Source organism: Phascolarctos cinereus, unplaced genomic scaffold, assembly GCF_003287225.1.
Source record: "Phascolarctos cinereus isolate Bilbo 61053 unplaced genomic scaffold, phaCin_HiC Scaffold_2;HRSCAF=192, whole genome shotgun sequence".
In the NCBI taxonomy this organism is placed as follows: domain Eukaryota; kingdom Metazoa; phylum Chordata; class Mammalia; order Diprotodontia; family Phascolarctidae; genus Phascolarctos; species Phascolarctos cinereus.
Genome location: NW_027555625.1, coordinates 313,272,685 through 313,300,065, shown reverse-complemented (window position 1 = coordinate 313,300,065; position 27,381 = coordinate 313,272,685). Strand labels below are relative to the sequence as shown.

General features: G+C 44.1%; 2 protein-coding genes across 2 annotated transcripts in view; one reads left to right on the top strand and one right to left on the bottom strand.

Moving 5' to 3' along the window:
* Nucleotides 1–11,402: 11,402 nt before the first annotated feature.
* Nucleotides 11,403–22,644, bottom strand: SLC52A3 (solute carrier family 52 member 3). The gene is given in 5 exon segments (XM_078150191.1): nt 11,403–12,121; nt 12,394–12,517; nt 14,747–15,416; nt 15,419–15,860; nt 22,480–22,644. Coding segments are annotated over 4 exon segments (1,395 nt in total). The 5' UTR covers nt 15,807–15,860; nt 22,480–22,644; the 3' UTR covers nt 11,403–11,908.
* A 136-nt stretch (nt 22,645–22,780) lies between these two features.
* The window catches only part of FAM110A (family with sequence similarity 110 member A), a 70,698-nt gene continuing 66,097 nt past the window's right edge, over nt 22,781–27,381 (top strand). Inside the window, exon 1 of the mRNA XM_020990660.2 lies at nt 22,781–22,916. The gene's annotated coding sequence lies outside the window, so the exon portion shown is untranslated. The remainder of the gene's footprint in view (nt 22,917–27,381) is intronic.

The window sequence follows — 27,381 nt, the reverse complement described above, 5'->3', positions numbered from 1 at the left end:
CCCTCTGTCTAGCCTTATCCATTTCATGCTTTAGGCCCCAGCTCATGTCCCACATTCTCTTTTTTTTTGGCTTTTAGGCAATTGGGGTTAAGTAACTTGCCCAAGGTCACACAGCTAGTAAGTGTCAAGTGTTGGGTCTGAGGCCGGATTTGAACTCAGGTCCTCCTGACTTCAGGGCCGGTGCTCTATCCACTGTGCCACCTAGCTGCCCCCCCACATTCTCAATGAAGCTTTTTTCTCTCACTGGGCCAAGAGAAGTCATTCCCTCCTCTAAGCATGGACACCCCTTATTCTTATTTCAGTACATGGGCCTTGTACATAGTGAAACATTAAATGCTTATTGGGTTAAAATGGATGTGGATACCCACAGATTTTAAAATGTCACAACTGGAAGTTACTTTAGAACACAGAATATCAGAGCTGGAAAATAACCCAAAGGCCATCTATTCCAGTTATTTCATTTGCAGAGAAGGAAACTGAAGCTCAGAGACCCAAGGCCACACAGCAATCGAGTCAGTGGCAGAAAAAAGTCTATCTTTTCTCTTTAACTACACCATGTGAGCTTATCTTATACAGTCTTTACAATAGCAGTACCTAAAAATGTTGCTGATTAATAAATTGAGAAGAGAATACAGTAGTAACAATCCTCAACTAAGCCAGAGGAGTTGTGTTCTTATCCTGGTTCTGCCAATGACTCATTGTGTGACCTTGAGTAGATTCTTTCACTTATCAGGGGCTTTAGTGCTCCTCCCAAAGAGGACTGTTCCTGTTCTTTGAATCTATGATGGGTCTGTGGGAGAGGGGGAGTGGAGGGAGGTGCTGGGAGGTGCTAGTGAGGAAGCCCAAGCAGGAGTGGAGATGAGCCAATATTACAGATTTTCCCAGGGGATAAATCTCCCTAGGAGCAATATAGGGGAAGGTGGAGATCTCCATCCTTGGCCTCTCCCTCCCCCCAACTCCTGCAGAGCCATTTGGATCTGGGTCACCCCCTTAGCTCAGGCTGGCTGCTGGGTGATGGATGAGGCCAGCCTTGGAGCTGACATGCCTCTCCCTAATTGTGATTAACTATGGGGTGGAGAGGGGGTCCCTACACATCGGCCGCCTTCCCTCTTCTCTCCCCTCTTCTTGGAGGGAGAGGCATGACAGCTGCACACTGGAGAGTTGAGGCCATGAAGGGGTTAATGGGAACCCTATCCATCTGAGTTCCCCAGACAAAGGGAAGGGTTAGAGAGCTGGGCTGGGGAGGGGTGTGTACACATCAGCTGGGAGGGTGGGTGGATGGTTTGGAAGCCACTTCCCTAGGGGAAGCCACAGGGTCAGGCAGTAGATAACCAAGGTTCTTGTTATATTGCTGCCCCCTTCACTTTACCTCCTTCTCTCCATCCAACCCTGTTCTGAGTCCAGAGAGCACCAGAAGTCATTGTTTGGAAAATCTCTGGTGCATAGAATCTCAGAATTGTAGACTATTAGAATAATAGAATCTCAGAATTACAGAATATAGAGTATTACAGCTGACATAGTTGTTGTTCAGTCATTTCTGTCATGCCCTACTCCGGATACTGAGTACAGATACTGGAGTGGTTTGCTATTTCCTTTTCCAGCTCATTTTACAGATGAAGAAACTGAGGCAAACAGGGTTGCCCAGGGGTACACAGCTAGTAAGTGTCTGAGGCCAAATTTGAACTCAGGAAGATGAGTCCTGCTGACTCTAGGCCCAGCACCACTTTACCACCTAGCTGCCCCAGAGAACATAGAATGCTGGACCTCTTAAAGGACTTTAGAACATCAAACATAGGATGTCAGAGCTATATAGTCTCACAAGTGAGGTCCAAAGAGTAGAGTAGTGACACATGTAAGGGTCACATTATAAATTGTCAGCACACCCAGTCAGTCTCTTTTTGGAAGAAGTCATCTTGTTAGTTCTTATGACTTTGTAGTCACATTGATAATTGTGAGAGGGAACTTTGCATAGGGGGACAGGGCAGGCCTTGATGGTAGGTTAACCTGGGTTCAAGGCCTGCCTGTAGAACAAAATGTCAGACTCAGAGACCTGGAGAATGCTGCAATGTGTCAGTGCCCTAGGCAAACCTCTAAGACTATAAATTGCAAAATAGTTGCAGATATGCTTTGGAAGTTTTTCCCTTGAGGTTCATTGTAGGTTTTCTGCACCAATGAAATTACAAGTCTGGATTTAAAAAACAAAAAGTACAATTTTAACTTATAGACAGCACTGCAGCCGAAAAACGTGCTGGATGTGGAGTCAGAGGGTATGGATTTGAGTCCTTCTGTCAGTTGTGACCTTGGGCAAGTCACTAAGTCTCTCGGCCTCAGTTCCTCATCTGTAAAATGAGATTGGACTAGATAGCCTCTCTGGCCCCTTCTAGCTCTAACTCTGTGATTCTCTGTGGTTTCTGCTTTTTAAAAACACTTTCACATGTATGATCTCATTTTATACTCTTGAAAACAATTTTTTTTCCTTTTTGAGGATATGTGTTCAAAACGCCTCCTGTGGTCTTGGGAAACTCTTTGTCCTTCTCTGGGCTTGCATCGGTAAAGTGAGGAATGCTCTCTAGAGTCCAGCTAGGTGGCAAAGTGGATAGAGCGCTGGGCCTGGAGTCAGGAAGACTCCTCAGATACTTACTAGCTGTGTGACCCTGGGCAAGTCACTTAACCCTGTTTGCCTCAGTATCCACATCTGTAAAATTAGCTAGAGAAGAAAATGGCAAACCACTCCAGTATCTTTGCCAAGAAAGCTCCAAATGGGGTCACAAAGAGTCAGACACGACTGAAAATTGACTGAACAATAACAAAAATTGAGGGTTCAAACATGAATGAAAAACAACAATAAAAAGCCCTTTTAGCTTTAATCATGTCTGGCCTCTTCCATACACCTTCTTCTCCCGGTTTACCATTCCCCTTATTAGAGCCACAGGGCCACCTGGTGGTACTGAGCTACATTTCAAGGCAAGGTTGTTTATGTAGAGAGGAGATGCCTCAGAGTTCAGAAAAAAAAAAAAGAACAAAAACAAAAGACTAGCATTGGTGCATAATTCCAACTACCAACATTTAGGAGGAGGGGGAGCTTTCACACCTATGTTGTTACAGGGAGTATTAGAATCAATCTGAATTCAGTAGTTCGATTGGTGTTGAATATTCCTATGTCAATTCTCTATTCTCCCCCTCCTCCAGTAAATTCAGCTCTAGCTCTTCCCACTGTCTTTCTCTTCCCTCCCCTTCTACTATGTCCTCTGCATCTTTCTCTGTTGTAAGCAGCCTTCTCTTATTACTGGATTTTTCCCTGTCACATGCCTTCTATCATGTGGTACTCACTGAAACCCGGTTTTCTCCTAAAGTCATTGTCTCTTAGCATTCTCTCTGAGGCTGGCTGCTCCTTCTCTGATCAGCCTGAGACACAGGGCCAGAAAGAAGAGGTAACATACTCCTTGCTCCCCACTGCCTCGTTCAAATCTTCCTTCTTAAAGTTTTCTCCAGATGTCTGTGGTTGTCATCTCTGGACCTCTAGACTGCTCTCTTTCCTCACCCCTCCCATAAGTTTAGTACTTGACTTTGAGACTTCACCCCAACTATGTCTCCCTTCATAACTCTCTGACCTCCCAGGTTCCTTACCCTTCTCAGTTCCCATGATCTCAGTCTCTGAGACTATCTCCACCTCTCCTTCCCCAACCCCTGACCCATTTGCCCCATTTTTCTAGTTGAGACAGTGCCTGAATCACAGGATCATAAAATTTAGAGCTGGAAGAGACCTTAGAGAGATTACCTAGTCCAACCTTCTCATTTTATAGTTGAGGAAAAGGATACCCAGAAAGGTAAAGGGACTCCTCAAATTCACATAGCTAGTAAGTGGCAGAGCTGGGATTTGAACCTAGGTTTTCTGGTGCTAAGTACAGGACTCTTTTCACTATGCCATGTGACTAGTTTCCTCTTTACATCCTGTCTCCAGTGGGAAACTGGGTTTTTGGAAGGTTTTGGCAAGTAAGGCTGGTGGAATTCTTCCATTATGTGTGTGTATATGTATATACATATATATAATATATATCTATATATCTATATCTATATCTATATATATATCATATATATATATATATATATATATATCTCCTTCTCTTCTTCATGAAAATCGGTCATAGGATAGGAAGAGATTCCTTAGTGTTGTTCCATAGCCCTGGTAGCAGGGCATCTTCCTCTTCCTTGGGGTGAGAAACATGACCCTTTGCAACATTAGGAAGCCAGCATTTGTGCTGCGGAAAGCATATGCTGGATTAGGGCTCAGGAGAGTTGAGTTCTACCACTGAATCTACCTTTGACCAAGCATATGACCTTGAACAAGCCCATCCCCCTTTGGGAGCCTCAGTTTTCTCATCTATATAATAAGAGGTGTGTCTAACTGGGCTTTAAAGTCCTTTCCATTCTGATATTCTCTGTTTTAGGATTCTTCCAAGGAAAGAAGCATTAATGGTGGGATTTCAGACAAAATAGGACAGATTCTGGGAATGGGGGGAGTAGGTGGAGGGAGAAGCAAGGGTTTCCACCAATGAATGAGGCAGGCCCTGAGGGCTTCCAGCAGATTTAGAAACAAGCTGCTTATTCAAGCGTCAGCAGTTTGGACCTTCTTCCTAGTTAGCTCTCCCTTTGAGTGTCTTTCCATCTTCCCTCATCTCCCTCCTGTAGGCCTTTCCATTCCACCTGTCTCAGGGATTGGGGTCAACTCTGATTCAAGTGTCTGACCCCAGGGGAAGGGAATCCTGTGAACCAGGTTCTTTGGGCTTTGTATCTGAATTGTGGAACACTGTGGCACAGTGGGAAAAGAGCTGGATTTGGAATCAGAATGTGGAGGCTCAATCTTTCTGCTGCTCACAACCTTCTTGGGTCTATTTTCCTCCTTTATAAAATGAACAAGTGGAACTGGGACTCCAGACTCAGAGCTGAAAGGAATCTTGGAGGTCACATATTCCATTTTCCTTCTGTGGGGGGTGCCTGAAGCCCAGAGAAGGCATATGACTTGCCCAAGGTGATAAATGATTGAGGTAGGATTTGAACCCAGGTACTCTGACTCTAGGCCATGGCTTTTCACAATGTACTACAATTTCTTCAAGGATCTCTTCAACCCTAAATCTACAGTTTCTATGAGATGAGAAAAGAAAGATGTTTAAATAAGTACTCTATAGGAGGAGGGAAAAAGACAAAATGGACAATTAGCCCCGGCCCTTTGGCCTGTAAATTAATGGAATTAATTGCATCTGTCACAACATACCATGGACTAGTCATCTAGTCTTGCCATTTCACTAATTCTCCTTCTGACCTTGGTGAAATTACTTTCCCTCTCTAGGCCTCATTTTCTAATCTGTAACACGGAGATAAGAAACCTACATTGCCTCCTTTAAAAGGCTGTTGGTGCCTTGTAAGTTGTACAGCATTGGAGACAGGTGAGCAATTGTTACTATTGTCAACTCTCTGGGCTCCTTGAGCCATACACAGTGTCCACTCCAGCTAAACTGTCCCATCTCACCACGTCTGGAACATCCAAACTCCTTCCTATGATGTGAGGACAGGCAGCGTAGCACAATGGAAAGCATGCTGGATTTGGGGTCCCAGGACCTGTGTCTGAAGATCAGCTATGCTACTTACACACTTGGGTGACATTTGTTTTGGGAGATTTTCAGTTTCTTCATAGGCAAAATGGGGAGGGGGTGAGGAGGAGGAGGAAGAGGGGGAGAGAGTGGAAAGTCTTCTCTGATTCTTGAAGTTGACTCTGACCTCATCTTCCTCTGTGTACTTATAAAGACAGTTCAGCCTTGAACTGTTTCACTTGGATTAGTTTTGTCTGGGTAAAGCTGAGCTTTCTTCTGTGGAATCCTCCATAGAGCCAGGCACAGATTTCCCCCTCCCTCTCCTCTCTGTCTCCCCTCTGTTCCATTTCCTCCGTCTCCCAGTCCCAGCCCCAGCCCTACCTCCTTCAGAACTGCTTCCAAGTGTCTGTAAAGATTTGTGGATTGAAACCTAACCTTTTGTATTGAATGCTTTTTTTTCGTTCCCCAGGCTCAGGAAGTGTGAGGTTGCTCCAGATATGTGGGAAAAACGGAAAGCCTTTGGGTACATTTTGTGCCTTTTCAAGGCTACTTCTCTTGTGTTATAACTGGCAGCACTTGAAGGATTAGAAGAGCTTGGAGTGGTGGGTGGAAAGGAAAGGCATGTATGGGGGATGAGGAGAGGGAGCAGGGCAGCACAGAATCCAAGAAGACTCTTCTTTCTGTCCCAGGTGGATGGAGCCCTGCACTAGGAGGAATTAGGAGGACTGATTTCTTATTCCTAGCTTTCCTGCCAATTATGGGTGTGCCCTTTGGACAAAGTTCCTGCTCACTCTATGGTTCAGTTTGCTCTTCTGTAATCTATCAATGAGTTCTTATTAAACACCTACTATATGCCAGGCATAGTGATGGAGGTGGAGGAATACAAATAAAATCAATCATTTTGTGCAAGAAATTTCCATTCTAATTGTGAAGACAAGTTACATACAGAAGTAGACACAATGTAACTATAAAGAGAATAAATACCATGTAGTTGAAGACAAGATGGTTTGGGTGGAGGGCATTAGCAGCTGGTGGGTGGGGAGAAGGAAGCCTAGTGGGGAAGATAGTTTGTATCAGATGCATTCTAATGTCTCTTCCCACTCTCAGTCTGATTCCGTGATTCCATCATCTGAGATATTGTCAAGATTCTCAGACTGGAAATACTGGGGCTATTCACAGGATTTGGGTAAGAGCTTTGACCTGCTCTATTTTGGACCTGGGCTAACTTACCCCTTCTTAGACATCCTGGTGGCCCCATATTCCTTGGACTTCGTTATATTGATGCCAAACTTATTGACATAGCCTACTGCATCTCAGAGTTGCCATGCTCAAGAGATCCACCACACTTACCTTGATACTGTTTTCTAAAACAGCTAGGTAGGGGCAGCTACTTAGTGCAGTCTATAGTGGTGGTGCAGTGTATAGAGCACCAGCCCTGAAGTCAGGAGAACTTGAGTTCAAATCCAGCCTCAGACTAAACACTTGTTACTTACTAGCTATGTGACCCTGAGCAAGTCACTTAACCCCAATTGCTTAAAAAATTAAAAAAAAAACCCAGCTAGGTAGTATAGTGGATGCTGTTGCTGAGTTGTTTTTCGCTCCTGTCCAACTCTTGGTGACCCCATTTGGGATTTTCTTGGCAAAGATACTAGAGTGATTTGCCATTTCCTTCTCCAGCTCATTTTATTTTTTATTTATTTTTTAAATGTTTTTCCCATATGCTTTTGAGTTGAAAATTTTTCTCCCTTTTCCTCACCTCCACCCTCCCCAAGACGGCACACAATCTGACATAGGCTTTACATTTACATACCCATTAAACATATTTTCACATTAGTGAAGTTGTAAGTTAAAATTAAAACCAATAGGAGGAACCATCAGAAAGATGAAACAAAACTCAACTGAAGGTAAAAATAAGTGAGAGCAATTCAACTTCCATAGTTCTTTCTTTGGATGTGGACAGCATTTTCCATCCTAAGGCCTCTGGAGATGTCTTAGATCCTCGTAATGCTGAGAAGGGTTCAGTTCAACATTCTTAGTCATTGCATAACATGGCTGTTATTATATACAAAGTCCTCTTGGTTCTGCTCACTTCACTCAGCATCAGACCATATAAGTCTTCCCAGGTTTTTCTGAAGTCAGCCTGTTCATCATTTCTTATAGAACAATAGTATTCCATTACATTCATATACCACAACTTGCTCAGACATTCCCCAATTGATGGGCATCCTCTCAATTTCCAATTCTTTGCCACCACAAAAAGACCTGCTATGAATATTTTTGTACATGTGGGTCCTTTTCCCATTTGTTTGATCTCTTTCGGATATAGCCCTAGAAGTGTCCAGCTCATTTTATAGATGAGTCACTTAACAAGTGACTCGCCCAGGGTCACATAGCTAATAACTGTCTAAGGCTAGATTTGAACTCAGGAAGATGAGTCTTTTTTTTTTTTGTTAAATCTTTATTGGGTAAGTGGGGAAGGTTGGCAGGGTCCCACTTAGTCCTTCTTGGCAGCAGCCTTCCTCATGGCAGCTAGGACATTGCTGAGCTCCTCTCTCTTCCTCTTGGCCTGGATGTGAGTTCCCACCCTTTTTTTTCCATGAACTTTAGGGCTCGATTATCCTTGGAGACCTTTAACAATTCCATGGCCCGCCTCTCATAAGGGGCAAATCCACACACCTCCCGGATCATCTCTCTCACAAACTTGGTGTGTTTGGTCAAGCTCCCAAAGCTCAGCTTTGAAATGTTTTTGGTAACTTTGTGGCCCTTGTTGAGGCCTATGGCCATGGGGTATCAGATGGCCATGGCTGTGGCGCTACTGTAGGCCCAATGGCAGCCACCAGAAGGGAAGATGAGTCTTCTTGACTGCAGGCCCAGCACTCTATCCACTGGCTGGATTTGGAGTTAGGAAAACTTGAATCGAAATCTGAACCAGACACTAGATGTGTGAGCCTGGACAAGTCACTTAACCTTTTCCCCAATTTCCTCAATAAAATGGGAGATAATAACACCTACTCCACAGGGTAGTTATAAGGATCAAATGAGGGATGACATTTAAAGTGCTTTGCAGAGGGCAGCTAAGTGGCACAGTGGATAGAGCACCGGCCCTGGATTCAGGGGGACCCAAGTTCAAATCTGACCTCAGGCCCATAACACTTACTGGCTGTGTGACCCTGGGTAAGTCACTTAACCCATTGCCTAGCCAAAACAAAAAAAAAGTGCCTTGCAAACATTAAAATCTTATGTAAATGCTAGTTATGGCACCTGATTGATTGGTGAAGTAGATAAAGTGCTGGAACTGGAGTCTCAAAGACCTGAGTGAAAATATTACCTTGGACACTTATTGTGTGACTCTGGCTAAGTCATTTAACCTCTCTAGATCTCAGTTTCCTCATTTGTAAAATGGGAGCAATAAAAGCAAAAGTTTGTTATGAGGACCAAGCGAAGTAACTTGGGCTATAGAAATGCTATTATTATTGCCATCACTAATCATCATTCTACTATCTCTTCCAGTCCTGACGCTGTTTTAAACTCCTTTCATCTCTTGAAATTTGAGGGTTTCCTGATCCTGGAACAGTTATGAGCTCTGATCCTCTGTCTTGGAGAAGATAAAAAGCTAATTTTATAGATTCTTGCAATGGACGTGTAGACCACTCTTTGAATCCCTCCCCACCTTGTGCTGTTTCTGCCTTGACAGACTCCGACTCCAGGTTACGCTCTCTGTTCAGTTTCTTCAGCTCTACTGCCCTGCTAGTTGGAAATCACTGGGCTCTAATCTCAACTGGCAGCTCACTGCTGCACAGCAATCCTGATTGACTATTTCTCATCCTCCCAGACTGGGCAGTTCCAAACCTCCTTTCTGCTTGAGCTTTAGACAGCATTCATGCTTTTCCTGCCCTATCAGCAGAGGTCCTTGCCTCCTACTTTAGTGAGAGGCCATTCCTTGGGAGTTCACCTTTTGTTTTTATAGTATATCTCATTCATCCTCATCTGCCCCATTTCCTTCCTCTGCTTTAGTTTCTGGTAGAAGTAACCTTTCACTTTGCCAAGGTCAACCTCTCTACCTGTGCCCTTGATCCTATCCCTTTTTCTCTGCTTCAGGATTTTGCCCCTTTGATCTCTTTTAACCCCCTTTTCTATAGGCTCCTTCCATACTACATGGATCTAGATGCCCACATCATTCTCATCATTAAAAAACTTTCAGTTGACCCTCCCATCCCCTCCAGCTAGCATCTGATATCTCTTCTGCCTTTTGAAGATAAACTCACCCACCTTGACTTCTCTGTAGGTTTTGACACTGTTAATCATGTCTTCCTCTTGGATCCAATTTCCTCATGACTTCTTTGACACTGCTCTCTTGTCTCCCTCCACACCCCATCATTCTTTCTTAGTCTGCTTCTGGACTATTGGTATACCTCAAAGCTCTATCCTGGTCTCTCCTCTCCCTCTACTTTTTTTTGTTGCTTTCTGTGATCCCATTAGATTACATGTATTTGTTGAACACCAATGATCCTATTTATGCCCTTGAAAGTGAGACCAAAATACTCAAATTATACATAGTCCAGCCCTCATCTCTCTCGACCTCCAATTCTGCATCACAAATTGTTGGATATCTTTACATGTATGTCTCATATGCATTTCAAATTTAACATGTCCAAAACAGAACTTATAATTTTCTCCTATTAAACCTATCCTTTTTGCCAACCTTCCCTTTTTTTTTGTTTCCATTTCCAGTTACTCAGGTTTACAACCTCAAGAGTAATCTTTGCTTCTTCTTCCTCCTTTATCACTTCCTCCACCCCAATTCTACCAGTTGCCAAACCTTGTCAATTCTATCTTTACTACATCAGTCATTCATCCCTTTCTCTCCATTCAAACGACTTCCCTAGTTCTGGCAACTGGTAGGCCACAAACATTTATTAAGTACTGTTTGCCAGGAATTTTGTTAAGTGCTAGAGATACAAATGCAAGCAAAAAAGACAATTCATGACTTCAAGTAGTTTGAATTCTAATGGGGGAAGAAAGCATATAAAAGGGAGCAGAAAAATTGGGTGGGTGAAAGTACTGGGGGTGGGAGAAGGGTACTGAAATTCATAAAAGTCAGAGCACTTTTTGGTGGGGAATGAAGCTTGGCTAACCTGGGCCTTTCCTGAAATGGAGGCGTAGGAGGAACTCAACAATGGAAGAATCTGGCCAGCAGTTCAGTTAAAAACTTATTGCTTAGACTATTGTAATAATTTCCTAGTTGGTTTCAGCTTTGCTCTTCTCCTTTCTACAATCCATTGTCCTTGCAAGTACAAAGTAATCTTCCTAAAATCACGGGTCAGACCATGCCATTCCCCAGATAAGACTTTAATTGACTCTCTATTGTTTCTAGGATAAAATAGGAACCCTTCATTCTGGCACTGAAAACTCCTAATCTAACACTAAGCCTCCCATTCCAGATTTATCTCATTACTTCCCTTCATGTGTTCTATATTTCAACTATTTTCCAATCTCAGCATTTCCTCATATATCTTCAAGATTTTCTGCAAGCTGTCTCCTTGTCAGGAACGTCCTATCTTCTCACCTCTGCCTTTTAGAATCCTTAGCATCTTTTAACACTCTTAATTCAGATGCCACCTCCTGTGGGAAGCCTCTCCCAGTATGCTTAATTATTAGCACACTCTTCTTATCCCAATGTTTGTTTTTCTACTTACAAGTTGAATTCCCTCATTAGAATGTAAGTTTTAGGTTTTGGTTTTTTTTTTAACATTTCCTTCATATCTCCAGGAGGCATGTTATAGCAGGCATTTAATAGATAATTGTTGCATTGAATAAGTATAAAACTGATTTTATTTTAGAAATGAATGCATGAACTTATTTGAAGTACAAAAGCAAAGAAGTGTGCTGTAGTGGGCGGAAACCAAGTCTCAGGGTTCACGTTTTGTTGCTGTCACGTACTGGCTGTATGATCCCGGGCAAGTTCCTTAACCTCTCAGGGTTCCAGGCAACTTGGCCTGTGGGCTAGCCTACTTTTCCCCAGAGGCAGAGCATTCACCCCAAAGCCAATAACACTGGTTTCTAAAAACTCTGACCAAAGTCCTGACTACCTAATAGTGGAATTTGTGGCTGTGACTCTTGGAGACAAGAGTGGTGTCTTTCCTGACAGCTCAAGTACTGGAAGCTTTAACCCTGCTGGGGGTAGAGGTGGGAAGAGGAGAACTGGGAGTGTCTGTGCCAGTGCCTGAGGGAAGCTTGGATAGGGATGTGGTTAACTCTCCATGTCTTTGGCTCTCCTGGCCCAGTGAAATTCAGCCCAGAAAAATTGTCTTGGTGCATGATCAGCTGGGGCACTGCTGGCTGCTTCCATCGGCAGACTTAAAAAGGTTCAACACGTTGACAAGAGGAAACATGAGTATCGCCCCAAATGCAGAACCCACTTGTTCTGCTGCACCACACCACACAAGGGCACTGTGGCTCAGGTCACGCAGGTGCACTCCAATCATCACCTTCACGTAGCTCAGGGTCCCGGTGAAAAGCACCCAAGAGATAACCTGAAAGCACAAAGGAAGATGTACTTTCCCTTTAGACAGGGTCCTCCATGGCAAAAAGAACTCTATGGAGCTTACCTGCCAGTGTAAATGGAGCCCCAATAGCAAGCTGTTTTCCCGTCAGCACCAATGGGAGGCTACCTGAGATGACTTCCCCATGCCCACCCCCAAACCAAACAAATGGTCTGATGCTTACTCTGGTCTAGAAGGAACTGAGACAGAGAAAGGGAGAAGAGAGGAGGATGGAAAGAGAGAGGAGGGAAGAAATTACTCACGATGATGGCTTCTCCCCAGTGGGAGCCCTTCAGCAGAGGGCAGGGACTCAGGACAGCCATGGCCATGTTGTAGGCTCCAAAACCAGTGCCCACCAATGTGATGACTCCCAGCCACAAGAGAGACCTGGGGAGGGAAGCAAAAGGTTCTGATGGGAAGAGGAGTCCCCAGCTCACTTGTCACTATCCCTCCCATATCCACACCTCCAAAGTAAACTTCTGAGAGGAAGACTTTACCTGATCCAAATATGATTGGATCACCTGCCAGCAGCCATTGAAGAATGTGATAGGCCTGGGGACCCGGGGGAAGTATTACTGTCTGCTATTTAATCTCTTATCCCCTTGGGGAAGTCCCTTCTTTTTAAGCCTCAGTTTCCTGATCTGTAATTATGGCAGTGTTTGACTAGGGTATCTTCCAACACTGACATAATTATAGAGAGCTGGCCTTGAACCCAGGAAGACTGAGGTTCAAGCCCTTCCTCTGACATACTGTGTGACCTTTGGCAAGTTTACCAACTTCCCAGTATGCTAAGCAATTTCCTAAGACTTTAAGGGAGGGTGCCAAACTGGAACTGTATTCCTAGAAGGAGCTGCCTTATCTGGGAGTTCCCTTCCACAAATGAAGTCGCAGGGCCAGTTCCTAGCCATATCCCTATCTATTTTCTAAGGTCCTTCTAAGCTCTGATTTTCTGTGACATGCTTTGGACTTGTTTATGTTAACACTGTAAATATTCTTCAGCTCTTTTTCTGTATGTGAACACTGTCTCAGCCAAGAACCTGTAATGTCCTGGAGAGGAGGGACAGCGTCTTCCATGCACAAGGGAAATTCAACTTATGTGATAGACACAGGCCTGTGTGTCTACCAGATCCCTTGGTATTTTACTTTTCAATATAGTATCTACTAGCCTTCCTATACTCAAGGTGGGAGGTGACACTCAATTGGGACCTGGAATCCAAACAAGCCCAGCAATTAAACTCATCCATGACCCCTCTCCCTACTTCAACCACCAATCTTGCTCCCCGCAAAAGTAGGAGAATCAAAAAAGATAACAGTCAGAGTGTTTTAAAAGTGTCAAGATTGAAGACTGGGAGGAACTAATGTCAGATGACTTCAGTAGTGACGTGCCACAAATGAAGACATCTGGGCCAGGGATAGAAATTCACTGTCTTTGCTCTGGAATATTCCAGATGAACGATCAGTGTGGTCCAGTGGAAAGAGCATTCAACGGCTCTAGAGATGTAGGATTTAAACCTGGGTTTGACATGTAGTACCTCTTCATCTAAGAACAGGCAGCTTGGTGGCACAGTGGATAGAACGTTGGACCTCATGTCAGGAAAACCCGAGTTCAAATTTGACCCCAGATACTAACTGTGTGATCTTGGTCAAGTCAACTAACCCTGTCTGCCTCAGTTTCCTTATCTGTAAGATGAGTCAGAGAAGGAAATGGCTGTGTTCTCTTCCTCTTCAATTTATCTTTAGTTATAAGTTATGAACTTGGTCTATAACATATATAGATCAATCAATCAACATTTAAACTGGGTAATTTACTTAACACCTCTAGGCCTCAAATTTCCTTATCTGCAAGATGAGAAGTTGGATTAGATCACCAGTTTTTAATGATTTTGTAACAGAATCCTTTGACAGTCTGGCAAAGCTTATGGATCCTTTCTTACAATGTTTTAAAATACACAACAAAACACAAATATTTTTTAAAAACCAAGGTCACAGAATCCAGGTTAAAAACCCTTGGACCCGATGGGACTCTGAGGTCCCTTCCAGCTGTGAGTCTATTCTTTAATTTTGATTAGGCTAGAGGAGGACTTCTTAAACTCTTTCTACTCAAGACTCCTTTTCACAGTCAGGCAGTGTTGGTTGGGGATGTGTGGCTTGAGGGCATTGAGGTGCCAAGTGTTCAGAACCAAGGCTACTATGAAGTTGTATGATGCAACATGGGCAAGAGATGCCAGAAACACCTCAAATTCATTAACCATTTGATTTTGAATTAATTTTTGGTCTTACGTGTTCAGAAACCTTTTACTGTTGCCAAATTTTTTTGCAACCCTATATGGGGTGGTGACCCACAGTTTAATAAGTATTGGGCTAGAGGGAGAGGAAACTGAGGCTAACAGAGGGGGTGTGAATTGCCCAAGTTAATGGCAGAGCTGGGATTAGAACCCAGAGGTCCTTATTTCCTGACAAGTGTTTTATGCACTTTTTTTTTTTGATGCACTGCATCATTCTGCCTCTCTGTGGGGCTGCTCCTTGTTACCCTGTCCTTTCCTCATCCTTAACTCTTGCTTACCTCATTCCCCACCCCTCTAATGGAGAGATCCTTCAGGGGCCAGCATCACCTACCTGTTGGGCAGGCACATAGCCAGGAGGCAAGCGAGGGGGTTGGCCATGGCACTAAGTGCTGCAGACAGGTGGTAGGCCACAGAACCATAGGACATGCAAGAGTAAGTCTGAACAGAAGGGAGGACTCCATTGGTGAGGGCATTCGTGAAGACCACCAGAGTATAGATGAAGGCTAATTGGGCCTGTGGCCAGACAGTGGTCCTCTTCTTCTCAGGCCGGGCCACTGATAGGCAGCTGTCTCTGTTGCTACTGCCAGTTGAGGCTTCCTGGAGCTGGAAGGATCGAAGAGTCACCTGGCTGACCAGGAGGTCCTCAGTTGACAGCTCCCACTGCTTAGGGAGCCGAGTCAGGCCAAAGAAGGCAGCCAGGCAGCAGGCCATCATGATTGTCAGCAGGAGAAAGAAGACACAAGGGGAGAAATTGGCTGGCACGTAGCAGGTCTCTGGCTGGGGGGTGCTGGTGGTGAGGTCAGGGTTTAGAGTGATGTTCAGAGACCCCAGGGTGAAGGATGCTTTAGTGATCTTAGGTGGCTCAGTGGTTATAGAGCTGTTGGTGACTTGGGCACAGGTGTTGAGACCTGAGCCCTGGGCCAGAGCCACCAGAGCAGGGAGGAGACCGCTTAGCCCTTCCCCAACAAAGAAGGAAGTGAGGTACTGGGCTGGCAGGCGGGCATGAAGGGCAGGAAAGTGACAGAGGAGGTGCAGTCCACCAGGGCCAGGAAGAAAGTGAGAACCAGGAAAGCTGTGCTATGGGGAACACCAGCCACCAGTGAAGTCTTCTCCCACAAGAAAGCAAAGAGGAAGCAGGCAGTTGTGCCCAGGGCCAGCACAGCATAGATGACTGGGACCTCAGGAAGGCAGCCGGGCTGGAATCGGTGGAGAAGGGTGATGAAGAGCGGCCCCACATTGGCTAGCTGGATAATGATTGTGAGGTATGAGGGTAGGTACCAACCTTCCGGTAGTCTTGTTACCAGCAGAGGCAACTCTACCCAGAGTCCGTTGATGGCCACCCAGGAGCCAGAGCCAAAGATGCAGACTAATAGGTGGGTGAGCAGCGCCATGGTGCCTCTTTCCTTGGGCTTCCTTGGGGACCTCCAGATCGTCTAGGGATCCACCTATTGAAGGGAAGAGAAAGTTTTTTAAGTTGTTGTATTTACCCACAGAGCTTTTGTACCTTGTGCCTATATTTTAGCAGTTAATTTCAAAGGGGAATATTATGATAAATTATTCCGTCATTGTCATAAATTCTCCCCTCCTCTCTCTCTCTTCCTCCCTAACTTCCTCACAAGGCTTAGTGAGAGCAGATGAAGAAGTGCGAACAGTATAGAATCATATACATCAGAGCTGGGAAGGAGCATTAGAACACAGAATGTTAGATTGGGGAGGAACCTTCAGGGCCACCTAGTTGGACCCCTTTTTATACAGAGGAGAAACTGAGGCCCAGAGGTGGAAAGAGGTTGGACAGAGTCAGGAGACAGATGGCCAGGAAGCTTGACAATGGATTACAAAAATGAGCTCTACTCGGGAGGGGCTGGGGGAAGTGGGAGGAGTATGGACCAGTAGAAACTAGAAAAGATATGTTTGTGACGGGAAGCAGGAGGAGGGCAGCTTAAAAATTGTTGAGACAAACGTCTGGTGGTAGTGGGAAAATGAAGCAACCACTTGGGGTGTATGTGAGCAAGGAGATCTGGGTAGGAGGGGAGAGGAGAGATTGCCAGCAGAGCATTTTGGCTTGAAGTGGAGGTTTTGTTTGGGGAATTGGCCAGAAAGGACCTTGTTTCCTGAATATCCAAAGAGAACCAAAAGAGATAAAATATAGAGTGAACAAGGAGAGACAGAGAGTGAGAAAGAGCCAGAGGGCCTGAGAGTTAGAGGGAGAGAATGAGGGGTCAGCAGAGAGGAAGAGATAGCAGAAGTAGAGAAAGTAAATGGGAGAGAGAGAAGAGCAAATGAGTGAGAGATATGGAGAGAAAGACAGGAGAAAGTCAGAGGAAGAGGCAGGGAGAGAAGAACTGAGAAACACAGAGAAACACAAAGCTCAAAGAAGGAAGAGAAGAAAATGGATGTGGGGGTGAAACAGGAGAATTTAGTGACTGGAAGATCTGGCAGTTCACTAATCTGTGTTTTTGCCCTCAGCTATAGGCAGAAGTTCTTCCCTCCCCATCTCCCCCTCTGCCATACATCCCACCCTACCCACAAGCACCTTCCTTAGTACCTAGGGCTCTCTCCTGGACCAGCCAGAACTGTAAGCCTGGGTTGAGGATACTGGAAGCTACTTTATCTGCAACACATAATACTTTTCTAAGCACTTTCCCAACCTTCATTTGGGCCTCACAACCGGGAAGGGGCAGGGCAGGAATGAAACTCATTTTATGTTTTTGTTCAGGACCTATGTCTTGGCAAGTGGAAACTCCTTCCGCTATTGTAGATAAGCAACTCATCTATAACTTAACCAGCTTAGAGAGAATTTCCTGGTGAGTTGAGAAATTAAGTAACATTCTTGTGCTCACACAGCTAGTATGTGTTTGTGAGCACAGGCTTTTCCTGGCTCCAAGACTTGCCCTGGACCACTAGGGTATGGCACCTCTTACATCCCAATTTCACAGAAGGAAACAGAAACAAGGAAGAGGGTCCTCAAAACTGTGGCTGGAGTGGCCTTGTTTAGCAGGGGGTGGAGCTGATAGGCATGTGGTTGGCTCTAGTGAACCTGGGTTACCAGTTGGGACTGTCTTTAAAAAAACAGACTTTTCTTTTTGTTAATTGTATTCCCGGCACTTAGCAGGTGCCTGGCACACAGTAGATGCTTAGTAAATGTTTATTGGAGCATGAAAGACTTTGTTCAGTCATTCAACCTCATTCCCCACGGCAATAACCTTGACCCTGCTTTGGCTATTCAGGGGAGGGCAGGGAGCTTGAGCTAAATCACTCCTTCCCAAGGATGGGCATAAGGTCTATATCTGAAAGCTATCAGCTTTGTCCTGGAATCCTCCCGCCAACGGCTCAATCCTTTAGCGGGATATAAGGAGGAGTAGTTGTGGGAGGTACCAAAGGCGTGCAAAGAGGGAAATTGGAGGGATAGGGAAGTAATAGCTCTTAGTTCCTTCTCTCCTGGTTTTGGAGAAACCTTAAAGTTGAAAGAAGTGTTTGTCTTCTGAGTCATGGTTGGGTTTCTCTACTCTTAACTATTAGCATTAGGATCAGCGTTAGTGGGAGTGGGAAGAAAGGTTACATGTTTCTCCAGGAAGTGCTAAGAGGTTCATCTGTCTCACAGGTTATTCCACTGCTTCGAAATTTGGCTTTGAGATAAACTGACTTTGTATAAGCTGAAGAGCTGAGATGGTAGGTAGTTGTCTGCCTATTGAGACAGCCCAGTATAGTGGATAGGGCACTGGATTTGTTATCAGGAAGACCTAGGTTCAAATTCTTGCCTCAGAAAGTAGCTGTGTGACCCCAGGTAAGTCACTTAACCTCTCTGTGCCTCAGTTTCTTCTATAAAATGAGGAGGGATGGATTTGATAACTTCATAGGCAGCTCTAAATATATGAGCCATCCACATAGTGGAACGGGGCCAAGTAGAATCCCAGCTTCAGAGCTGGAAGGGACCCTTGGAGGTCCTGACTCCCTTCTAACAGAACTCTACAAATAAAGTAACATGCCTTAGATCTAGAAGGGACTTTAAAGATTCCCTGCTCCAATGTTGCGGTTTTACCCAGAAGGCAGTCTGGGTGAGTAAGTTAGAGACAGAATTCAAATCCAGGTCTTCGGTGGATCTGTTCTTCCTACTGTACCAATCATTCCTCACTCTCTCCAATACAGTCGCAGATTTGAAAAACAGAACTCCCCATCCTCCAAAAGGCTGGAACACTGAGGCCAAAGAGATGACTGGCAGCCACTCTGTGATGGAACAAAGTGATCCCTCTTGCATGTTAGATGTTATAAATTGGGCAAACATTGACACTGAACATAATCCAGGGGTGAAGTTTACAGAGGCTTTAACTGTCTGATTTCTTGCCATGAGTCAGAACTGACTGGCTTAGTTCTCCTGATTTTCAGGAGGACTTCCTGAAAGAAGGAATATTCTTTAGGCTACTCCTTTGTTCTTTCCTGCCTCCACTGGCACCCTTCCTAGGGGAAGGGCTCAGATTCAGGGCCCCCAAGGGCTCATAGGATTTTGTAGCTCAGAGGACTTTAGAGTTCTTGAAATACATTTGACAGAAGAAATTGAAGCCCAATGTGGGACTGGATCTTGCTTAAAGTCACATAGTAGCAGAGCTGGGTTTGAGCCAAACCCTGTGATTCCAAGTCTAACACTCTTTCCTTGGGTGACTGTTCCTCAAATTCTTTTTAGCTTGAAATCCAGTTCCTCCCCCTTTACTCCCTTCACCAGCTCTCCAGTTAATTTCTTTTCTTTCTTTAAAGTGCTTTGTGTTGGTTTCTGCTTTTTATTTGCAACCCAGTTTTGAAAGAGTTGGGTGATTTGATTAAGAATATTTGAAAGCAGAAAGATCTGGCCATTATTTTCTCCCCTTTCCATTCTAGTCAGGCTAACTTCATTGACCCACACTCCTTCATCCCTCATAATCTTTTCCCCATCTCCCCTGGAATACCCACCCCCAATCCAGGCCTAGTAGGTCTAAATCCTACCTCTCCTGCAAAGGCCCATTTCCTCCAAATTTTTTTTGTTTTTCAGTTCTGCCACATTTCCTGGGTGACCATGGGCAAAATGCCTTCCCTTCTCTGGGCCTCAGTTATTCCATTTGTCCAATCAGAATATTTACATAAGTCTTCTTTATGGCTAATATTCTGTTTTCGAGTGTCCTTTCCCATTCTCACGCTCTTCATCTTCTTCTGCAATCCTTTTGTGTGCTGACATTACTTGTTCTAAGGTCCCTTTCAGCTCATAGACTCTGTGAGCCTGAGATTCTACTAATTATGCCTCATTTTAACCATCCGTCACTGTGTCCCATTCCTTTTCAGTAAGGCCTTCCACTGTAGTCAGATCCCACACATCAGACTCATTCTGTCCTTGGCCATGTACTCACACTGTTCTCTACAACTTGAACTGCTATAGTTCCATTTCTGCCTCTTCAAATTCTGTCTCTGTAAACCCTGGCCATACTTTAAGGTCAGAATCTGGTCTTATCTCCTCAGAAAATCTTCCTGAAATAATTACAGAGCCCTAGAATATCAGGATTGGAAGAGCCCTGGACCATCTAGTTCAGTCTCCTTATTTGAAAAGGGAGAAAACCAAGGCCTGGAAAGAGAAAATGATTTACCAAGGTTACATAGTAAGAAGAACTGGGACCAGACCTCAGCCATGCCATTTTTATGAGCTTGTGGGACCTGGTGTATGTATTTAACCTCTCTCTCTCTCTCTCTCTCTCTCTCTCTCTCTCTCTCTCGGCCCAGTTTCTCCATCTGTAAAATGAAGAAGTTGGATTAGGTGCTATCTAAGGCTCCTCCCAGCTCAAAATCTATGATCTTTTGAGTCCAAGAGCAGGGATTCTCAAGTCCACATTTATCACTCCCCTTTTCTGAACTATTTTGGTATTTACAGTCTGTACCATGCAAATCAGATACTCAAGCATGTGCTATCTAGAATGGTTTTTAATTGTTTCCTTGTTTTCCCAATCAAAGGGTATCTCTGAGGTTTGTCAAAGGATAGCATTCAAGGTGGGATGCATGTCAACTCCTGGGTGTGCTCCTTAGCCTCATCATTACTGAAGTGGAGTGGATGATGCACTGGTTCTAGAGACAGAACTAGATTCAAATCCTGTCTTAGATACTCACCACCTCTGGGAGCTTGGACATGTCACTTTTATCTTTCTGAGCCTTGGCTTCCTCATCAGTAAAATCAGGGGGTTTACTAGATGACCTTTGGGGGTCCCTTCAAGCTCTATATCTCTACTTCTGCTATCTAATGATCCCTGCTAGGAATTTCTGCAAATTGGCAGAATCAGATAGCCAGGATGAAGATGATATTTTAGAGACAGAAGGGACAGAACTGAAGGAACCTGGCATGAGTGTGACCTAACTAAAGTGGAAGGTCCTACTGGGAAGGAATGAAGACATCTGGATGGTTAGATTGGGGTATGATTAGAACCACAGAATGCTTGAGCTGAAAGGGACCTTAGAACATTAAGAGCATCAAGTTCAACCTCTAATTTAGAGAGAAGGTAACTGAGGCAGAGGGCAGCTAGGGGGCACAGTGGTTAGAACGCCGGCCCTGAGCTCAGATCTGGCCTGAGACATTTACTAGCTGTGTTGCCCTAGGCAGGTCACTTCACCCAGTTTGCCTCAGTTTCCTCATCTGTCAAATGAGTTGGAGAAGGAAATGGCAAACTACTCTAGTGTCTTTGCCAAGAAAACCCTAAATAAGGTCATGAAGAGTTGGACACTCCTGGAAAAGAGCCAAATAAACAACTGAACAACAACTGAGGCAGTCTACCTGACTCTAAATCTAGGTCTCTTTTCATTAAGGCGAAGTACCTCATGCTAGCTGTCACTCAATGTTGCTTTGTACTTTATAGACCCCTTGACAGAGGATTTCTTACTCATTCTTGCACCTTCCCTATAAGGAGGGAGGGAGGGCTGGACTATTATTCTCATTTTACAGAAGCAGAAAAGACTTCAGGATGGAAAAAGGGAATTACTTGCTCCCTATTACATAGCTAGTAAGTGAATCGGGCAGAGAATCAAACCTGGCTCCCCTAAACCCAAATCCCACCATGCTCTTTCCACTATGTGGAAAGCTATAGAGGAATTCCTCTAAGCTATAGAGGAATAAGTAAATGAGAAGGGTTATGATGTGGGAATAAGATGAGGAAAAGCAGGGTCAAGGACTTGGGGTCCTTAGGGCAGGGAAGGGGTGAAACTCTCCAAGGCATCCTCCCCCCTCAAGCAAGCCTGCTTCCTAAGTCCTCGAGAAGAACAGCCCTTCTCAGTGATATCCCATGGAGCTCCCCACAGACTCCTCCAAAGGCCCCTAATAAATACCTGTTGATCCTTCATTAGCCACATTGGAAATACAAGGGTATAGACTTCTGCAAAAACTATAGCCCGAACTTTTTCAATCAATCCTATTGGTTTAATTTTCCTATGGCACTGGTGTTCTTTGTCTCAGAGTCAGTTCTCTGAGTAAGTATTTATTGAGTATCTATTATGTGCCAGGTACTATGTGCTAAGTGTTGAGGATACAAAAAGAGGCAAAAGATAATCTCTGCCCTCAAGGAACTAACAAGCGACATGCAAATAAAATATATACAAGCAAGCTTTATACAGGAGAAATAGGAAATAATTAACAGAGGGAAGGAACTGGAATTAAAAAGGGTTAGGGAAGGCTGCCTGTAGAATCAAGTCTTCCTCCAGGAGCAGTGAGGACTCCAGATAAAATTGGAATGACTGGTTTTGATGCCAGAAGACCTGGTTTCAAGTTCTGACTCAGACCCTTAATTAGGGGTGTGATCTTGGGCAAGTCCATCTCTGAACTTCACTCAGTTCCCTCATCTAGAAACAAGGGGCTTTGACTAAGTGATCTCTGCAGTGCCTGCCAGGTCTTGGTCTGTAAGGCCATGGAACCAGAGCAGCATCCATGCTCTTCTTCCACCACCCAAGGCAGTAGGAGCCCTCCCCAATCAAGCCTCCTCCTCAGTTCTCCCACTACAGTCCTCCCAGCTCCCTCTATTCCCCTTAGCTTGGTAGTTCCCAAGAGCCCTGTGACCCAAGAGTATTTACCTGGAGGCAGCCTGTGTCAGGAGGACCACGGGAAAGTTGTGAGTATTAGCGCTGGCCCAGACCACTCTGCCCTGACTTAGGAAAAAGTCTGGGCTGCGGGGGCAGTCTGAGAACTTAGTGCCCTAGTGCTCACATGAACCGATGCCAGACGTCTGAGCAAGGTTAGCTCTAGCACGCCCAGCAGGGGAGGGATTCATAAACCACTCTCTGGGTCCCTCTGTCTTAACCCCGTCCCCTAGCTTCCCCTGTTCCTCCCCTTTCCCCATCCCTCATCCCCCCCCCTCTCCATGGGTGGAGATGACAGCCAGGGAGAGGAGGGGCCCCTGTCACCTTGCCAGATCTTCTATGGGGGAGGAGAAAAAGAAGCCAGCCTGGAACCAGGAGCCTGTCGAGACCTTGTCCTTCCTGTTTCTACCGAGGTCTGGGGCTGGAGGAAGGTAGGGGAAGTCCACCAAAAGCTTCCTTATCCCATCTTAACTACTTGGAAGTGGATGAAAAGACATGGGAAAACTCTGTCTCTCCCTCTGTGTCTCCCTCTGTCCCTGTCTCTGTCTGTCTCTCCCCCGATCTGCTCCAGGTCTCTCCTTTAACTCAGTGCTTCCTCCTCCCCGGGTTACCTGCCTGGCAGGTTCCAGGTCTCCCTCTCTGGAGGGGCAAACAGGCAGCTAAAGATTAACTTGGCCCTGCTTCTTGCCTGGCAACCTGAGGAAATTGAACTCAGGATTCCAGGGTCACCTGATACCCTTGGCTAATACTCAGGTGACAACCTTCCCTTTAGTCCACCCAACACTCCTTTCCCTTCAATGCTTCTGCCTGGGACTAGAGGGGTCCTTGCTAGATTAGACACGTAGGACTGTGGCCTCTAGGCTAAAGATAGGTTAGTAGGGGTCAAATTTTAAAGATGATTGTGCATGGGATTAGGAGAGTCAGAGATGATCTGGGGTCTAAGGTGATCTTAATGCAGTCCTAGAATCTGGATTCTGGTACTAACTCTGACTCCAATTTTCTGTGTGACTTTGAGCAAATCCTTTCCTTTCTCTGGGCTCTCTGGGACTCAGTTTCTCCATATACAAAATGAAATGTTGATCTAGATGGCTTATAAGGGCCCTTCTAGCTCTGATAAATCTATGTCTATTTTCTAAGTTCCTTTCAATCTCTGATACTCTGTGATTGCCTCTTGGGAACTGGGGCATGTGCCAGGGAATTGAGTTCTTTCTTCATTGTCCAAAGGTGAGCAGTGATTATCTTAATCACCAGACACTGTGCCCCAACAGGCCCATGCTCCAACTGCTGATGAAGTTCAAGGAAAGGTGGCATTCTCTCCTACTACTTTTGCCTTCTCTGAAGCACAAGGGATACTGTACATTCTCCTGAAAAGGGCTTTGATAGTCAGAATTGGGAAGGATCCTAGAAACTAGTAGGTCAGAGCTGGGACAGACCTCAGTGGAAATATAGCCAGAAGACCTGGGCTTGAGCCTTAGGCTGCTAATTACTTGTGTGGCAAGCCACTTATCCTCTCTGGGCCTCAGTTTCCCAAACTAGAATATGAAGATTATAGATGTTCATTACGTACGCTTCCCCTCTGATAGAATGTCAGAGATGAAAGGGAGGGACCCTAGATCACAGACTGTTAGAGTGGGATAGGTGGCACAGTAGATAGATTACCAGCCCTGGAGTCAGGAGGACCGAGTTCAAATCTGGCCTCAGACACATAACACTTACTAGCTGTGTGACTCTGGGCAAGTCACTTAACCCCAATTGCCTCACCAAAAAAAAAAAGAAAAAAATTATTCAGTCCATTCCCCTTTTTCACAGTTAGGTAAACTGGGACCCAGAATAATTAAGTGACTTTCCCAAGGTCATATAGTAAGTTAGTAGCAGTCAGGACTCACTAATTCTCTTTCCATGAACTTTGGAACTAAAAATCTTATAAAAGTGAATGTTAAACTATCTTTACATGTAATTGGAAAAAAAATAAAATACTATTCAGTGGGAGGAAAAGACAGTGGTCTGAATGACAGGAGATAGTCCAGGAAGCAGTCAGGGACCTTGGCCTTTTTAAGCTAAGGTCTTTCCCAGGTCTCAGATTGGCAGTAGTAATACCCATTAGTAGTTAAAAGTTAGATAAGAATTGAGGTAAAAAGATGGCCTACTTTGCCTTCACAAAAGAATCAATCTGGGAAGGGAAGACCCTCATAGTTTCTGGCCAGAACAAGAATGATTACTGTTTACACTCACTCCAAAGTCATCAAAACCCAAACAATGAGCTAGTGAGGTTTGGGCTAGGTCCAATTATTAGCCAATCAGTGAGAGCTTGAGTGATTTGGGTTTAAAGGCATAATCAAGTAGCTCCATTTGAATCCCAATGGGGTTTATTAAAAAAATTTTTGGTATTTATTTAGTATTTCATTTTTTCCCAGTTACATGTAAAAACAAGTTTTAAATTTGTTTTCAAAACTTTGACTTCCAAATTCTCTCCCTTCTTTCCTTCCCCATCCCCTTCCCATTGAGAAGGCAAGCAATTCCATATAGGTTATGTATGTGCAACCATGCAAAAATGTATCTGTAATAGTCATGTTGTGAAAGAAAACACAAAAAAAAAGTAAAAAAAATGTATGCTTCAATCTGTATTCAGACACTTTTTCTGGGGATGGATAGCATTTTTCATCCTAAATCCTTCAGAGTTGTCTTTGATTGTTGCATTTCAAGAATAGCTAAGTCCTTCATGCCTGATATCTTACAATAGTGCTGTTACTTTGTGACCAGTACATTTCGCTTTGTATCACCCCATGCAAGTCTTTTCCAGCTTTTTTGAGAGCATCCTGCTTATCATTTCTAAGAGTACAATGGTATTCCAGTGTAATTACATGCTATAACTTGTTCAACCATTCCCCAACTGATGGGCATCCCCTCAATTTCTAATGTTTTACCCCCAGAAAAGAGCTCCTAAATATTTTTGTATATATAGGTCCTTTTCCTTTTCCTTTTTTAAAAAAAATCTCTTTTGGGATACAGACCTAGAAGTGGTATTTAGGTCAAAGGGTATGCATGGTTTTATAGCCTTTAGGGCATAGTTGCAAATTACTCCATAGAATGGTTGAATCAGTTCACAACTCTGCAAAGGTACATCAATGTCTCATTTTCCCCAAATCCCCTCCAATATTTGTCCTTTACCTTTTCTTTCCTATTAGCCAAACTAATAGGTATGAAGTAATACCTCAGAATTGTTTAAATTTGCATTTCTCTAATCAATAGTGAGCTAGAATATTTTTTCATATGGCTATAGATAGCTTTAATTACTTCATTTGAAAATTGATTATATCTTTTGATTGTTTATCAATTGGGGAATGGCTCTTATCTTTATAAATTTGATACAGTTCTCTATATATATTAGAAAAATGAGTCCTTTATCAGAGAAGCTTGCTTCATGTTTTTCAGTTACTATCACTAACTGTATTTCCCTCCACCCTATTCCCCCTACCCCCATTTATTCTATTCTCGCTCCTTTCACCCTGTACCTCCTCAAAAGTGTTTTGCTTCTGACTATCCCTTCCCCTTTCTATCACCCCCCCATCCTTCTCTTATCCCTTTCCCCTTCTACTTTGCTATAGGTAAGATAGATTTCTATACCCCATTGCCTGTATATCTTATTCCCTCTTTGAGCCAATTCTGATGAGAACAATGTTCACTCATTCCCTTTCACATTTCCCCTCTTTCCCTCCAATGTAAAAGCCTTTTCTTGCCTCTTTTATGTGAGATGATTTTACCCCATTCTACCTCTCCCTTTCTCTTTCTCCCAGTACATTCCTCTCTCACACCTTGATTTTAGATATCATCCCCAATGGGCTTAATCAAAGTCTGGTTTCCAGAGCTATGTTTCAAGAAACCATAAATGAAAACTACATGAGACAAGAGAGTTAATTGTTTCAGTTAAAAAATAAACAATGATAGAATAAATAAGTAGGGAAGAAAAAAAAATCTAGCCCCTAGACCAAAAGACACTGAGGGAAATATAAGCAATCAAAATTTATATTCCTTTGGATAGAGCACCCACATGTAAGGGCATGTCTCCCCATGTGGACAGAGAAAGAGGAAGAAGAGGAGGAGGAAAAAGTAGCAGCATTGCCCAACTGGAACTGGCCTGTTGGGTTCCCCTGGAGCAGCTACTACTCCTACTCACTGATCGTCATTCATTTGTCCTTTCATCTCATAGAGGACCAATGATGTCAGGAAGATGATGTCTTAACTTGCCAGTGAAATGGCTCTAAGTGAAGCAAGGCTGTGCAAAGCTGTCAGCTTCACTCTCTCCTCCAGAGTCAAAGTCCAGAGGCAAGACATAGGTCAGAACAACTGGAGCTGGCCCATGATGCAGCAGGAGACCTTGGCCTTTTTCAGCTAAGGTCTTTCCCAGGTTTCAGTTTGTCTGAAACAACACCCATTCAGTGATAAAGGCTAGGTAAGAACTGAGGTAAAAGATGGCCTACTTTGCCTTCAAAAAAGAACCAATCAGGGAGGGGAAGACCCTCAGGGGTTTTGGCTACAACAGAAACAATTGCTATTTACACTCACTCTGAGCCATCAAAACCCAAACAATGAGCAAGGAGTGCTTGGGCTGAGGCCTAGTATTGACCAATCAGTGAAAGCCAGAGTGATTTGGGTTTAAAGGATAGTCAAGTAGCTCCATTTGAATCCAAGTGGGCTTTATCAAAGCCCTATTTTTCAGAGCTCTATTTCAAGAAATCATAAATGAAAACTACATGAGACAAGAGAGTTAACTGAACCAGTTAAAAAAACAATAAATCAAAGACAGAATAAATAAGTAGGAAAGAAAAAAAAATAACCCTCAGACCAAAAGATATCTTGGCAAATATAAACAAAACAAAACAAAAAAACAATAAACAA